General features: G+C 35.8%; 1 protein-coding gene across 4 annotated transcripts in view; it reads left to right on the forward strand.

Annotated features, from left to right (window-relative positions):
• The window catches only part of VPS54 (VPS54 subunit of GARP complex), a 96,416-nt gene that overhangs the window by 21,569 nt on the left and 57,181 nt on the right, over window positions 1-17,666 (forward strand). For 3 of the 4 annotated variants that reach the window (XM_081253946.1, XM_081253945.1, XM_081253947.1), the window contains exons 2-5: window positions 3,158-3,313; window positions 4,659-4,900; window positions 13,431-13,509; window positions 16,240-16,274. In XM_081253946.1, the coding sequence (XP_081110072.1) occupies window positions 3,178-3,313; window positions 4,659-4,900; window positions 13,431-13,509; window positions 16,240-16,274 (492 nt within the window). In that variant the 5' untranslated portion in view covers window positions 3,158-3,177. The remainder of the gene's footprint in view (window positions 1-3,157; window positions 3,314-4,658; window positions 4,901-13,430; window positions 13,510-16,239; window positions 16,275-17,666) is intronic. The other variant, XM_081253948.1, reaches the window with a different exon arrangement.

Below are 17,666 nucleotides of genomic sequence, written 5' to 3' on the forward strand. Positions count from 1 at the left end.
ACAGTCTAATAGGAAAGACCAATATGAAAACCAAAATTTCAGTATGATTGGTGCAAAAATAGAAATAAACAGCAACTAAGTGTAAGAAACCAAAGACTTCAAGAGAAAATATTTGAGTATGGTAATGATATAATTATGAGAAGGTTACCATGTGAAGAAGGGTGGATCTATTTATAGATTCTCATTATTGGTGACCACTGGTCAAATGCCCAATTTGTATCTAGATGGTAGTTACAAGTGGAAGTGTTAAAAATCGGGGGTTGCCTACATTTAGTGCTGAGAGCTTTCCTTTTTCCTGTATTCTGTTTTTTTTTTTTTTTTTCTTTTCTGGGTAGGCAAACTATTCTTCACTTACACTAAAACTTTCTTATGAAAGATTATTTCTTTGCTGAAATTGTTTGGTTTAGAGGCCATGTAGATTTGCTTATTTGTTTATACATCCATGCTTTGTGAATAAATCTGCCATGTTTTATTACCAATGATTGCACTTAGCAAGTATCTGCGTCATACGTGTTATGTGGTTATTAATACAAAATTTGGTTCTTACTGTGGGGAGATCATCTTAATAAACACAGGGTAGTAAGAGGATCTGAGAGTCAAATGGATAGAAATTGGGTCTCACCCATGTAGGCAGTACCCTAATTGTACATAATCCCTTTATAGCTAGAGATTGTCCCTCTTTTCATAAGAATTAGGAGGGGTGTAGGAAAAATAAACAGAAAACTTGTGCATGTTTCCCAATTCAGAATCTTTAAGGACTAGATAAGCCATTTTTATTTCCCCACCCAGATATAGAAGTAACTTATAGGAGTCTAGAAATGTTTTTCCACAAGTCCCCATCTCCCCAAGTATTTCTAGATTCCTAAGATGTCAATTAGGCTTTCTTTTTGCTGTTGAAACAACATGATGGTAAATAGAATACATTGAAATTGTAGTGTGCTATTGTCAGAATCAATGTTTAATTTATCTGACATCAAGCAATGGGTGTTTGACATAAACACATTTTCCATATATTTGTAGCCTACTTCTTTTTTTTTTATTATTATTATTTTTTTTTTTTTCTTTTTGCGGTATGCGGGCCTCTCACTGTTGTGGCCTCTCCCGTTGCGGAGCACAGGCTCCGGATGCGCAGGCCCAGTGGCCATGGCTCACGGGCCCAGCCGCTCCGCGGCATATGGGATCCTCCCAGACCGGGGCACGAACCCGTATCCCCTGCATCGGCAGGCGGACTCTCAACCACTGCGCCACCAGGGAGGCCCTGTAGCCTACTTCTTTAAGTGTCAAAATGTGTTTATTTTAGCCATTTTATTTGATGAAATTAACAAAAAAGTTAAACAGACTTAATGTCACGTGTAGAATTGTCTTTACCAAGCACTGAATGTACAGGCTTCTGTGTTATCAGTGTTTCCTATCCTTAGGAAACATTCTTAAATGTTTCTTCTTCTTAAATATGCAAATGCTTTTATACGGAAACAACTATACACTTAATATATATGGATATAAATGCAATGGGCTGGTGATGGCTTTCAAACCAATACCCTGATTAATTTTCCCGGATATTTTCATCGTAGTACTCTTTTCCCCCAAACCTCTACTGGCTCCTGTAGTTTGACCATACTGTCTGTGTGTGTGTGTGTGTGTGTGTATGTGTGTGTAAATATGATTTATTTGTCAGTACTTTTGTCAGCATTTTTGTCAGCAAACATTTCACTCCAGCCAAGTCAGTTTCCGCATAGTCTTATGATTGTTCCATGTCCCTTAACCTTTGTTCATGCTGTTTTTTGCTTTTTCCAGAACTTTGAGGAAGTTATTTATCTTTGTTGTTTTCTTAGCAGTTTGTTTCTTATGGTCTCAGTGAATGGTGTAATTGGATGTGTTTCCTTTGTGTTAGAAGGACTGAGACAGGTATACAAGAAGTCTGGGAAATGTAATTTTTAGCTTTCCATCAAACTATAGAGGAGTTAGAGGGGATGACTTTTTTGTCACCAGTCCTAGCCTTATATCTCTCCTTTATTTCTTACTCTTACTTTTCTATTCACCAGGTTTCCTAAGTTGGCTTTTTAAAAAAACTTGTTAAACCACGTGTATCTTTGTAAACTACCTAATCCTTTTGGGCCTTGTTATACTTATCTCTAGTATCAGGGAACTTAGACTAGGTGATCTCTAAGTTCCTTTTCAGCTATAAGCTTCTGTTTATGTTCATTTATTTATTCCTTCATTAAAAAGTATTTATTGAATGTCTGCTGTTTGGTTGATATGATCAGCAATATGAGTTTCTACCCTCCGATAGTAAAATAATACATGTTCTTCATTATCCAGGTTATGTACTGCTTCATTTGTAAAGTGTTAGCTGACATTGTAGCCTTTATTATGTTGTCTTGGCCCCACAAATTATTTTCTTACTTGTTAAAAAGTATAGACATAGATTAACTTGTGTTTTGTTTAGGGTTTTGATTTTTTTGATTACCTAATGTAATTGCAAGTACCTTGAAGAATGATACTTCTTTTATAAACATTTAATATAGTGACAGTCACATAGTAATTGTAAACATAATGATAACTAATGTTCATTTATGAACACTAACTTTGAGGCAGGCATTGTTTTAAATGCTTTACATATATCCATTCCTTTAATTCTTAGAAAATGTTTATGAGATGGGATCTCTTTTCATCTCCATTTTTACACATGAAGTAAAACACACAAAGATTAAGTAAATTTCCTCAAGGTTATATTGCTGGTAAGTGAAGCTGGAGTATGAGCCCAGACAGTCAGATTTCAAAAACCCATGCACTTAATCCATTTTGCTATAATGTGTAATTATTATATACTTGCTGAATGAATGGAATGTTTTCATTTTTTATATATATTGGTTACAGTTTTGGTATCTATTTTCACTTTGGATAAAAGACTAAATAAGGATATTTCACTTTGAGGAGAATACTTTTTAAACAAGGACAAATAACTTTCTTAGCAAACTAAATATAGTGAATGACTCCCACAATTAATAGTGAGTATTCAAATTATGTACTTACACCTTGAGGGATTTTAAATAATGTGTCTGTTTTTGAAAGAAAATTTTTGTGACATGCATAGTACTTACAGATGAGTTTTGATTTGTATTAAGTGTCTTGATGATTATTTGTTGCTCATTTTCAGCTGAGTGGTGATTTTATGCAATGGCTTCAAGCCACAGTTCTTCACCAGTGCCTCAAGGAAGCAGCAGTGATGTTTTCTTTAAAAAAGAGGTAGACCCGACAAAACACATTCGACCTGTGCAGTCACTGCCAGATGTGTGTCCCAAGGAACCCACAGGTAATACTTTTTTTTTTTTGAGGAATTTTATTGAGGATTTGTTTTATCTTTAAATGAAGTCAGATATCATGTACTTAACTCAAAAGAATAAATTTTACGATGTGAAAACTAAAGACATAATTTGGAAATAAGTTGATTAAGAAATTGGAATATAGTTCTTTTCATACATTTCCATAAACGAAGTCACTTATATAAACTGAAAGAAAAGTTTTGAAAATGAGGGTACAGATTGAAAGCTCTTCAGTTAAACGTAGTACAGTCAGTCCTCATTATTTGCCGATTCTATATTTGCAAATTTGCTTAATTCCTAAAATTTAGTTGTAACCCCTAAATCAGTACTTGCAGCACATTTGTGGTCATTTGTAGACAAGCACAAAGGAGTGAAAAATTTGAATTGCCTGATACGCACGTTCCCACCTGACTTTGAACAAAGCAACACTTTGCCTTCTTTCAGCTTTCATGATGTAAACACATGTCCCTTTTGTGGTCTCTTTAGTGCCACATTTTTTTGTATTTTTGTTGGTGATTTTGCTGTTCATAATGGTTTCCAAATGTTGTACTGAAGTGCTTTCTAGTGTTTTTAAGCACAGGAGGGCTATATTGTGTTTTATGAGGAAAATACATATGTTGCATAAGCTTCATTCAGGTGTGAGTTATAGTGGTGTTAGCCATGAGTTCAATGTTAATGAATGAACAATATATATTAAATAAGATATCTTTAAACAGAAACACACACAAAACAAGATTATATATTGATTAGATGATGAAAGTTGCAGAGATTTGCAGGAACGTAACCCTGTATTTCCCATAGGAGCAAAGGTTCAGTATTTGCTTATTAAATGTTCCAGTGACTTTATAGAAAAAAACTGTGAATAACGAGAACCGACTGTATATTTTTCTCTCCTCTATGGTTAATGTCACAGCAGCATTTTGGTTATCTAATTATAAGCTGAAAAAAAGGATATTGGAACCAGGTGTGTCTGCCATAAAACAATAGAAAAAAGGCCTACCTGTGGGAAAAACCTGGAGTATTAAAGGATAGAAGACATACAATAGAAGGTAGAAGAGTTTTGATGTTGAAAAAAGATAAATTGTACATTAAGGAAAGAAATTAATGAAAGACTTTCTTCCCCCCACCCTTCAACTACAACCCTCAAATTCTGCATATCCTTTATCTTGTACATGTTTTTCCTCCCCTTGGCAGTTGATGCTGAAAGCTTAAGTTTAAAGCATTTGCTATAGAAGGGAGAGTTTAGTTGCTTTGTATAATCTAAGCATTTTTATTTTTCTAGAATGTGCTTTCAAACATAAAACTTTACAGAGTTCTCTTGTTTACTTTTTGCAGGTGATTCAAATAGTTTATGTGTTGCCCCATCTCTAGTTACAGATCAACATAGATGGACTATATATCATTCCAAAGTAAATCTCCCAGCAGCATTAAATGATCCTAGATTAGCAAAAAGAGAATCTGACTTCTTCACAAAAACATGGGGATTGGACTTTGTGGACACTGAAGTCATACCTTCATTCTACCTCCCACAGATCAGCAAGGAACATTTTACAGTATATCAACAGGAAGTCTCTCAGGTAATATCTGATCTTGAAATTAGTTATAGTCAGGTTAAAAGTAAAAGAAATATTTATAATTTGATTTATTATAGATTTCTGACCAATAATCTTTGATGAACCTATGGTATTCTTTTCTTTTCATATACATTCTATTGTCCTGGGTTGTATTTAATTCTTTGCTTAGATATATGTAAATATATTTCTCTTACAGTAGTGATTTTTCAGAATTATACATTCCTAATAGTTCTAAGAATCAATGTGAAACTCACCAATAAGAAACAAACAACCCAATTAAAAATTGGGCACAGGACTTGCATAGACATTTCTCTGAAGAAGATATACAAATGACCAATAAGCACATGAAAAGATGGTCAAGGTTACTGATGTTTCATTTTTTATTTTGTAATTACAAAAAAAGTTAAGTAGTTAATGTACAATAGTATGTTAGTTTCAGGTGTACTATATAATGATTTGACATTTGCATATGTTATGAAATGAACACCACAGTAAGTCAAGTAACTGTCTGTCCCCGTACAAAATTATTACAATATTATTGACAATATTCCTTATGCTGTATATTACATCCCCATGACTTACTTATATTATAACTGGAGGCTTGTGCCTCTTAATCCCCTTCACCTATTTTGTCAACCCCCCAACTCCCCTCCTCTCTGACAACCATTTGTTTATTCTCTGTATCTGTGAGTCTGTTTTCCTTTTGCTTTGTTTGTTTGTTTTGTTTTATAGATTCCACATGTTAAGTTGGAGCATACAGTGTTTGTCTTTGTCTGACTTATTTCACTTAGCATAATACCTTCTAGATCCATCGATGTTACAGATAACAAGATTTCATTTTCTTTTTATGGCTGAGTCATATTCCATTGTGTATATATACCACATCTTATTTAGCCATTCATTTATCGATAGACACTTAGGTTGTTGCTTCCTTATCTTGGCTGTTGTAAATAATGCTGCAGTGAATATTGGTGTGCATATATCTTTTAGAATTAGTGTTTTTGTTTTCTTCAGGTAAATACCTAGAAGTGGAATTGCTGGATTCTATGGCAGTTCTATTTTTACTTTTTTGAGGAACCTCCATACTATTTTCCATAGTGGCTGTACCAATTTATCTCAGCAACAGTTCACCAGGGTTCCCTTTTCTCCACATCCTGACCAAGACTTTTAATTTGCTATTTGTTGTCTTTTTAGTAGCAGCCATTCTGACAGGTGTGAGGTGGTATCTCAACTGTGATTTTAATTTGCATTTCACTGATAATTAGTGATCATCTTTTCATGTGTCTGTTGACCATCTGTATGTCTTCTTTGGAAAAATGTCTATTCAGGTCCTCTGCCCATTTTTGAGTTGAGTTGTTTGTTTTTTTGATGTTGAGTTGTATGAGTTCTTTGTGTATTTTGGATATTAACCCTTTATTGGTTATATTATTTGCAAATATCTTCTCCTATTTAGTAGGCTGCCTTTTGCTTTTATTGATGGTTTCTTTGCTGTGCAAAAGCTTTCTAGTTTGATGTAATCCCATTTGTTTATTTTTGCTTTTGTTTCCCTTGCCTGAGGAGACAGATCCAAAAAAAAAAAATTTGCTAAGATCAATGCCGAAGCGGTTACTGCCTATATTTCTTCTAGCAGTTTTATGGCCTCAGGTCTTAACATTTAAGTCTCTAATCCATTTTGAGTTTATTTTTGTATATGGTATGAGAAAATAGTCCAGTTAGATTCTTTTGCATGTAGTTGTCCATTTTTCCCAGCAGCACTTATTGAAGGGGCTCTTTTCCCTATTGTATATTTTTGCCTCCTTTGTCATAGATTATTTGACCATGTAAGCATGGGTTTATTTCTGGACTCTCTATTCTGTTTCATTGATCTGTGTGTCTGTTTTTGTGCCAGTACCATTTCTGTTTTGATTACTGTAGTTTTATAGTATAGTTTGAAATCAGGGAGCATGATACTTCCAGCTTTGGTTTTCTTTCTCAAGATTGTTTTGGCTATTTGGGGTCTTTTGTGTTTCCATACAAATTTTAGAATTTTTTGCTCTAGTTCTGTGAAAAATGCCATTGGTATTTTGATAGGGATGGCACTGAATCTGTAGATTACCTTGGGTAGTATGGTCACTTTAACTATTAATTCTCCCAATCCATGAGTACAGTATATCTTACCATTTGTTTGTGTCATCTTCAGTTTCTTTCATCAGTGCCTTATAGTTTCCCAAGTATAAGGCTTTTACCTCCTTGGTTAGATTTATTCCTAGGTATTTTATTCTTTTTGATGCAGTTGTAAATGGGATTGTTTTCTTCATTTCTCTTCCTGATGGTTCATTGTTAGTGTACAGAAACACAATAGCCTCTGTTTATTAATTTTGTATCCTGTAATTTTACTGAATCATTGACTAGTTCTGATAGTTTCTTGGTAGCTTCTTTAGGATTTTCTATATATAGTATCATGTATTCTGCCAATAGTGACAGTTCTACTTTTTCTTTTCCAGTTTGGATTTCTTTTATTTCTATTTCTTGTCTGATTGCTGTGGCTAGGACTTCCAATATTATATGGAATAAAAGTGGCGAGAATGGACATCCTTGTCTTGTTCCTGATCTTAAGGAAATGCTTTCAGCTTTTCACTGTTGAGTATGATGTTGGCTGTAGATTTGTCATATATGGCTTTATTATGTTGAGGTATTTTCCCATTATATCAACTTTGTTGATAGTTTTTCTCATAAATGTATGTTGAATTTTGTCAAAGCTTTTTCTGCATCTATTGAGATGATCATATGATTTTTATTCTTCAATTTGTTATTGTGGTCTGTCATATTGATTGATTTGCAGATATTGATCCATCCTTGCACCCTTGGGTTAAATCCCACTTGATCATATTTTATGATCCTTTTAATGTATTATTGAATTCGGTTTGTTAATATTTTGTTGAGGATTCCTACATCTATGTTCATCAGGAGTACTGGCCTGTAATTTTCTTTTTTGTCGTGTCTTTGATTTTGATATCAAGGTAATGCTGGCTTTGTAGAATGAGTTTGGAAGCATCCCTTTTGGAGTAGTTTGAGAAGGATAGGTGTTAACTCTTCTTTAGATGTTTGACAGAATTCACCTGTGAAGCCATCTGGTCCTGGACTTTTGTATGTTGGGAGTTTTTTTTTTTTTTTTTAATTACTGATTTGATTTCATTACTGGTAATCAGTCTTTTCATATTTTCTGTTTCCTCCTGTTTCAGTTTTGAGAGATTGTATGTTTCTAGGAATTTATCCATTTCTTCTGGGTTGTCCACTTTATTGGTGTATAATTGTTTGTAGTAATCTTTTATCCTTTGTATCTGTGGTGTCAGTTTTAACTTCTCTTTCATTTCCAATTTTATTTATCTGGGTCCTCTTTTTCTTGATGAGTCTGGCTACAGCTTTATCAATTTTATTTATCTTTTGAAATAACCAGCTCTTAGTTTCATTGATCTTTTCAGTTGTTTTTTAAGTCTCTGTTTTATTTATTTCCGCTCTGATCTTTATTATTTCTTGCCTTCTACTAAGTTTGGGTTTTGGTTTTTCTTCTTTTTCTAGTTACTTTAGGTGGAAGTTTAGATTTATTTGAGATTTTTCTGTTTACTGAGGTGGGCTTGTATTGCTATAAACTTCCCTCTTAGAATTGTTTTTACTGCATCTCATCATAACAAACATTGTTATGTTTATGTTTTTATTTGTTTCTAGGTATTTCTTAAATTTCCTCTTTCACTTCTTCAGTGACCCATTGGTTGTCTAGCGGCATGTTGTTTGGACTCCACCTGTTTGTGTTTTTGAATTTTTTCTTCTTGGAGTTGATTTCTAGTCACATAGCCTTGTGGTTGGAAAAGATGCTTGATATGATTTCAATCTTCTTAAATTTATTGAGACTTTTTAAAATATAAATTTATTTATTTAATTATTTTTGGCTGCATTGGGTCTTTGTTGCTGCGTGTGGGCTTTGTCTAGTTGTGACAAGTGGAGGCTACTCTTTGTTGTGGTGCGGTGGCTTCTCCTGCTGCTGAGCACGGGTTCTAGGCAGGCGGGCTTCAGTAGTTGTGGCACGTGAGCTCAGTACTTGTGGTTCGTGGGCTCTAGAGCGCAGGCTCAGTAGTTGTGGCACACAGGCTTAGTTGCTCCACGGCATGCGGGAGTCTTCCTGAGCCAGAGCTTGAACCCTTGTCCCCTGCATTGGCAGGCAGATTCTTAACCACTGCGCCACCAGGGTAGTCCCTTTTGAGACTTATTTTGTGGCCTAGCATATGATCTGTCCTGGAGAATGTTTCATGTGCATTTAAAAGAATGCGCGTTTTGCTGCTTTTGGATGAAATGTTCTTTACGTATCTGTTAGTTCCATCTGGTCTAATGTGACATTTAAGACCATTGATTGTCTATCTGAATGACCTATCCAACCATGTAAGTGAGGTGTTAAAGTCCCCTATTTTTATTGTATAACTTTCAGTTTTTCTCATTAATATTTGCTTTATGTATTTAGGTGTTCCTATGTTGGGTGCATATGTATTTACAACTGTTATATCTTCTTCTTGGACTGATCCCTTGATCATTATGTAATGTCCTTTTTTGTCTCTTGTTACAGTCTTTGTGTTAAAGTCACTTTGTTTGATATAAGCACTGCTACCCAGCTTTTTTTTCTTTTCTTTTTTTTTTTTTTTTTTGGTTTCCATTTGCATGGAAAACCTTTTTCCATCCCTCACTTTCAGTCTGCGTGTGGCTAGGTCTGAAGTGAGTCTCTTGTAGGCAACATATATATGGGTTTTGTTTTTATATCCATTCAGCCACTCTGTGTCTTTGGATTGGAGGATTTAGTCCATTTACTTTTAAAGTAATTATTGATAGCTATGTCCTTATTGCCATTTTGTTAATCGTTTTCTGGTTGTTTTTGTAGGTTTTTTTTTTCCTCTTCTTTTGCTCTCTTCCCTTTTGATTTGATGACTATCTTTAGTGTTATGTCTGTTTGGGTTTTTTTAGTTTTTTTTTTTGACGTGGACCATTTTTTTTTAAAGTCTCTATTGAATTTGCCACAACACTGCCTCCGTTCTGTGCCTTGACCCCTTGGCCACAGGCATGTGGGATCCCAGCCCCCCGACCAGGGATTGAACCTGAAGTCCCAACCACTGGACCACCAGGGAAGTCCCTAGTGTTATGTTTGGATTCCTTTCTCTTTTTTGTATGTGTATGCATTGCAGGTTATTGGTTATCTTTGATTAGTTAGTGTGTATGTATTTGTAGTTTTTGGTTACCATGAGTTTTAAATATCACACACACACCCCCACACACACACACTGATTATTTTAAGTTGATGCTCTCTTAAGTTTGAACGTATTCTAACCACCCTACATTTTTACACCCCACCCCCATGTTTAATGCTTTTGACGTCATATTTTACATATTATTGTTTTGTGTAACTCTTAACTACTTATTGTGGATATAGATGATTTTACTACTATTGTCTTTCAACCTTCCTACTAGCTTTATAAGTGGTTGATCTACTACCTTTACTGTATATTTGACTTTACCAGTGAGTTTTTTAATACTTTTCTTTTCTTAATTTAAAATTTTAATTGAAGTATAGTTGATTTACAATATTATGTCAATTTCTGCTGTTCAGCAAAGCAATTCAGTTATACATATGTGTGTGTGTATATATACATTCTTTTAAAAATATTCTTTTCCATTATGGTTTATCATAGGATATACTTTTCATATTTCTAGTTGTGGCCTTTTCTTTTCAACTTAGAGAAGTCCCTTTAACATTTCTTGTAAAGCTGGTTTAGTGGTGCAGGACTCTTAGCTTTTGCTTGTCTGTTAAACTCTTTATCTCTCCTTCAGGTTTGTGATAACCTTGCTGGATTGAGTATTCTTGGCTGTAGGTTATTTCCTTTCATTATTTTGAGTGTATCCTGCCAATCCCTTCTGGCATGTAAAATTTCTGCTGAAAAGTCAGCTGATAGTCTTATGAGAGTTCCCTCATACATACTTAGTTGCTTTTCTCTTGCTGTTTTTAAGATTCTGTATTTACAATCTTTTTTTTTTTTTTTTTTTTGCCATTTTCATTTTAATGTGTCTTGGTGTGGACCTCTTAGGGTCATCTTGCTTGGGACTCTCTGTGCTTCCTGGACCTGGATATACGTTTCTTTCCCCAGGTTAGGGAAGTTTCCAGCTATTATTTTTTCAAACAAGTTGTCTGCCATTTTTTCTCTCTCTTCTCCTTCTGGGACCCCTATAATGTGAATGTTAGTATGCTTAATGTTGTCCCAGAGGTCTCAAACTACTTTTTTTTTATTCTTTTTTCTTTTTTCTGTTCAGCTTCTGTGATTCCCACTACTTCCTCTTCGAGACTGCTGAAGAGATCTGTATCATTTAATCTACTGTTGATTCCTTCTAGGTTCAGTTATTGTATTCTTCAGCTCTGTTTGGTTCTTTATATTTTCTAACTCTTTGTTGAAATTTTCACAGTTTTCATTCATTCTCCTCCTGAGTTTGGTGAGTATCTTTATTATTACCTTGACTTTTTAGTGGAGGTGATTGCTTATCTCCACTTGGTTTAGTTCTTTTTTTGAGGTTATGTCTTGTTCCTTTGTTTGGAACATATACCTCCGTCTCCTCATTTTGCCCAGTTCTCTGTGTTTATTTCTGTGTGTTAGGTCAGTTACATTTCCTGATCATGGAGAAGTGGTCTTAAGTAGGATATGTCCTGTGGGACACAGCAACATGCTCCCCTCTGGTTACCAGAGCTATATCCTATAGGGGTAGCCCCTATGTGGGACTGCATGTGCCCTTCTTTGTTGGGGGGTCAACTACTGTGGGCGCACTGGTAGGCATGGCTGGCCTCCGGCCTGATGGCTTTGTGACTGTGCCTCATGCAGTGGCCATGGGCCTTCTGGAGGGTGAGGCTGGGTCCCCATGTGGCTATCTGTTCAGCCTCAGGTGGGTTCAGGGCTGGTGCTGGCCTGCTGGTGGGCAGGGCTGGGTTCCCAGTGCTAATAGACTAGAGGGAGGATTCCAAAATGGTGCTCACCAGCACTGGTGTTATTGCAGTGCAACAAGCTCCCAAAATGGCTGCTCCCATCATCTCTATTCCCTGGGGAGGTCCCAGTTGCCTCCTGCCTCTTTCAGAGGCTCTCCAACATTGTCCAGTGGGTCTGCCCCAAGCTCCTTTCAAACAACTGCCTCTGGCTTGGACTCAGAGCATGTGAGATTTTGCATGCACCCTTTAAGAGCAGAGACTCTGTTTCCTATAGCTCTCCAGCTCTCCTGAACATAAGATCCACTAGTTTGCAAAGTCACGCATGCTGGAGTCTCATCTTCCCAGCACAGGACCCTGGACTGGGGAGCCTGATGCGGGGCTCAGACCCCTTGCTCCTTGGGGAGGACCTCTATAATTGTGATATTTCTCCCATTTGTGGGTCCCTGACCCAGGTGAGTGGGTCATACCTCTACCCCTCCTACCTGTCTTGCTGTAGTTTCTTCTCTATGTCTTTAGTTGTGAAAAATCTTTTTTGCTATTCTTTAGGTTCTCATTGATAGTTGCTCTGTAAATAGTTATAATTTTGGTGTGTCTGTGGGAGGAGGTGAGTTCAAGGTCTTCCTACTCCACTATCTTGGCCACCTCCACTAATGGTTTTAACTGGTAAATTTTATGTTGTGTATATTTCACCACAAAAAATGGACAAGGGATCTGAACAGGCATTTCACCAAAGAAAAGATACAGATGGCTAGTAAGCATATTAAAAATTGCCCGACATCATATGTCTATAGGGAATTGCAAATTAAAATGAGGTGCCACTACACGTCCTTTAGAAAGACAAAAATCCAAAATGCTGTCAAGACCAAATGCTGGCAAGGATATGGCTAATAAGAACTCTTATTCATTGTGCATAGGAATGCAGAATAGTACAGCCACTTTGGAGACAGTCCTGTAGTTTCTAATAGAACTGCTATCAGAATTCTACAGGGCTAATACTATTAGCCCAGGGTTTTTTCCTTACCACACTCCACTTTCCCATATGTCCTGTGTATGGTATCTGAAAAGATAACAGTGTTGTTAGTGGTCATCTAATCTGAACTCAGAATGGGGTTTCTTTCTGTCTTTCCTTTTTTCTTTTTGGACTCAGAGGAAGTATTAACTACTAATCTGTCTTTCGATCTTGGGTATATAGGTTTAAAATTTTCTTGCTTATTTTAAAAAAGTTATTTTCTTAGTTGATTTCTGTTATAAAAATAAGGATTTTGTATTTGCTTTCCCACTTCATTCTAAGTTTATGGAGATTTTACTATAATTGTATAAAATGGGATGAGTATAAGTATAAAGACATTCACACATCTCAGTGGTATTTGGTTTATTAAGCATACTTGTTACTTGTATTTAAGTTCAAGAGGCTAGTGATTTCATATTAGAAAAATTTAGAACTTATTTGGTATATTCTGATATTCTGTTTTGTTAAATATTTTAATGCTTTGAATACTCATATTGCCACACAGCATTGATCACATTATTTATTTGTCTTTTTATTAGAGAGAGAAGATTCATGAGAGATGCAAGAAAATTTGTCCTCCTAAAGATACCTTTGACAGGACTCTCTTACATACTCATGGTATGAATATGTGCTATTTGTAGCATAGCATAAATATTAATGAACAAAATCTTAATTTGGGGACCTTGTTGACTATCATATCTAATTTTTATTTCAGTGAAATTTCTATAGCCTGCAATCATAATCTTTTCTAAAAGCTTTAAAGAGAAAAATCATGGATCTGATGGTAGTGTTATCCTTCAGTTCAGCAAATAGTTATTTAATATTCAGGTGCTTTGTACTTTGCTTGTTGCCTAAAAATAGATGAATAAGAAATAGTCCCTGTCCTCAAGAAGCTGAGGGTCTCCTGAGCAAGGTTAAACAAACCAACACTGTATATCAGGCAGTAAGTTCAGCATGGTAATATTGTAAAGAGTTCCTAACTTAGCTTTATAAAAACTAGAGTTGATGAGGATTGTCTGTGTTTTAAACTAACTATCAAGAAATATTTATGTGCAAAAAGGCATTCCAGGAAAGGGGACAGTTTATGCAAAGCCGTAGAGTCAAGAGAGAAATTAGCATGTTCTGGGACCTGCAAGAGTTCAGTATGCTGGCTCCACTGGGAGCAAGAAATGAGGCTGAAGAAGTAGGTAGGAGTCAGATCATGAAGAGCCTTGTATGTCATGCTAAGACATTTTTCTTTTCTAAAAGCAGTATAAAGTTACAAAATATTTTAAACCAGACATGATCAGAGTTATGATTATATATTTCACTGTGAAAGAAGTTGTGGGTAGTAAACTTATAGATGATGATAAAACTGGAGGCAAGAATACAGTAGAAGCCTATTGCAGTAATACAAGCGAGAAATCATGTGTTCCTAATAGCAGTTATAATGAGGATGGAGAGGAAATTAGGTCTTTAAGAGATGCGGCAGAAATGGAGGCACAGGTTTTGGTGGTCAGTCATTTGTTAGAAATGGAGCAAGATGCTTCAAGGATGATTCCCACATTTCTTGCTTGGGCAGCTGGCTAGGTGAGAGAGGTAGTATTGGAGAAGGAAGTTTGGAGGGGATAGAGGCTGGTTTAATTGAAGTTTTGCATAGAAGGAGAGGTCTGGTATGCAACCCAGAGCTCAGGAAAGAGATCTAGGCTGGAGATACAAGTATGATAGACATTATCATAGACAGTATGCTAGACAATAGCATGGTAGTTGAATCCAAGGGCACAGGTGGGATCACCCGGGAGGATGTGAGTAGTAAGGAGAAAAGAACTGATGATAGAACACTAGGAGGCTGTCACATTTAAGAGGGAGTAGAAAATGTACCTGTGAAGGAGACTAAAAAGAAGTAGTCAGAGAGATAGGAGAGTCAACCAAGAGAGAGTTCCACCTTAGAGACGGAAGGTAGTTAGAATTTCAAAGAAGTGCGAATAATTAGCCTACAGTGTCAGAATACTTCAGGGATAGATCAGGTTTGCACTCTGAGAAATCTCTGTAGATTTGGCAATTTGGGAGATCTTAGGGAGAACATTTAGACTGGAGTAGTAGTTACAGAAACTTCAATACTATGTATTAAGGCGTGAGTACAAGAGTAAGAAGTGGAGACTTGAAGATTTGAAATGTTAAGGTATTGACTAGAGGGAACAGAATCCCTCTGGTTTGTTTCTACTAGCAGTTGTGCTAGAAGAAGGTTTTTGCATGGCCAGGATTAGATAAGGCAAGAGAGGTATCGCATAATCCTGAGAGTGAGTGCTTCCTTAGATTTTGCACCTGAGGTTCTCCCTTGCCTCAGCCTACTCTAGGCCCTGAGTTTTATCTTTCTTCTTCTTCTTCTTTAATGGAAGAGGACTGAGCATGTTTATATGCAGAGAGTAAAGAGCTATTAAAATGTTAAAGATATGGAGAGGCAGGGTAATTGATGTGAGCTCAGAGAAGAGGCAGGAGAGGATGGAGTCCGAGTACAGAAAGCTTAGTTTTGGAAAGGAGGGTACCTTGTCTGAAATCTGATTGGTGAGACGAAGATAAAGGAGGTTCATTTGCAAGAAGTTTGTAGAGGATACAAACTAAGATGTCTAAGAAGAAAACTACTATGGCATTAAAAATTTTTTTGATCATAGGAAATACTGGATGGGATGGTGGATCTTTTGAACAATAAAAATAGCATTTCTGTAAGATAGCACCAAGCTTTCTGTGTCCATTTAAAAAAGACTTGAATATATTTAGTTGTTTTATTGCTACTAAACAATTGATTAAAATTATTTGAAACATATGTTTTATTCACTGCTTTGCCTACTCCTAGGTATACAGAAGGTGTTTGATATTTGTTGAAGAAAGAAACTTAAATGGTTATTTAATTGTGACCTAGTATAGTATTGAATCTGTCAAAATATATTTTATGGAAATAAAATGAAAACAAGGTTTAAAAAATCTTATTTTCAAAATGTCATGAAGAACCTAGGGGTAAAATGGGAATAAAGACACAGACCTACTTGAGATTGGACTTGAGGATATGGGGAGGGGGAAGGGTAAGCTGTGACAAAGCGTTTAAAGAGAGGCATGGACATATATACACTACCAAACGTAAGGTAGATAGATAGTGGGAAGCAGCTGCAGAGCACAGGGAGATCAGCTCGGTGCTTTGTGACCGCCTGGAGGGGTGGGATGGGGAGGGTGGGAGGGAGGGAGATGCATGAGGGAAGGGATGTGGGAACAGATGTATATGTATGACTGATTCACTTTGTTATAAAGCAGAAACTAAAAAAAAAAGTTGTTATAAAAAAAAATCTTATTTTCCCTTTTCCTTTTTTAAAATAGATAAATCCAGGACAGATCTGGAGCAAGTACCTAAGGTAATAAAACCTAAAAAACGAGAATACAGCTTTTTAATATTTGATCTTTAATTTTGCCTTGTAAGAAGCTTTCACTGGGCTGTTTTCTGATGCTTTGACCGCTTTGCCTCTTCTGGGACTTTCTTACTTTTCTTCTCTCTCTTTTGCATGATCAATCTCTTCTTTATCACCAAAACCTACAAATACGTTTAAATCTTTTCATTTTAAAATATAATTTTATTGATCTTATTACCCCTCCAAATCATTAGGGATATTTTCTTTGTATGAAGAATTTTGTAGAGATGTGTGATAGATGAGTGTTTTTTTGTTTTTCTTTTTTTTCTGGGGAAGGAGTCCATTGCATTCATCATATTCTCAAAGAGGTCTGTGATAATTGCTCTTTGGGGTGAGAAGAGACAGAAGGATGAAAGACAGAAACAGGAAGGAAAGGGCAGTCATTGTTAAAGTGCTTTGATTCCTACAAAATAAAATGCAAACTCTGTAATTTAAGGCCCTTAATTATGCACTTCCATCACAGGCACACTCTTAACTTTTGCCTACTAATCTGTACACATTCTTTACTTCAGCCAGACTTTTTTGCTGGCTCCGTGCTTTACTTGCAGTGTTCCTTTAGCCTGGAAGACTTTGCTCTTATCTCCCCATACCTAATCCTTTACAGTTTTTTGCTTAAATGACAACTTTACATGAATACATTTCCTCCAAATGAAGATCATTGGCCCCTTTGCCAAACTGCCATAGCATTTTATCTAGACCCCTGCCTTCCCTTTTAAAGCATTTGTCACTCTTTCCCTTATAAAATATTTATGTGTATATTTTATCACATCCCTTGGGCTAAAGATCCTTGAGATTAGGACCTCTGGAATAATTTAGCTTTGTTTCCACCTTAGTGCCTAGCATAAGAGTAAAATCATAGATAGTCAACATTTATTGAATTAATCAATACTTTCAGTTATACTAGAGGGACTAGAAAATATACTCATGTCCCTAGTTGGATTTCCCTATCACATTCATACTAATTTTTGGATATGGGTCATATGAATCAGTGAATATAATAAAATATAACATAGAAATTAATTGATTAAACCATGTTTCAGGCCTTATGCTATGTGCTGGAATAGAAAGATTAATAATCTATAAATCCAGTCTCATAGGAACATATGGTCTGGGGGAGATATACATATTAAGTAAAAATATTTATGAAGTATGAGATAAATAAATATACATGGTATACTTGTGTTTAGAGATGGGGTTAAATAAATTTTGTGAAGTATGAGATAAATAAAACTCTTAATGCCATTCTAAGAGAGTTTGGTCTGTCAGTCATGGGAATCCATTGAGAGATTTAAAAAGAGAAGTTAATTCAGTTATAATTGCATTTTAAAGATATATAGA

The sequence above is a fragment of the Mesoplodon bidens genome (genome assembly GCF_964165515.1).
Source record: "Mesoplodon bidens genome assembly, chromosome: 14".
Classification (NCBI taxonomy): Eukaryota; Metazoa; Chordata; class Mammalia; order Artiodactyla; family Ziphiidae; genus Mesoplodon; species Mesoplodon bidens.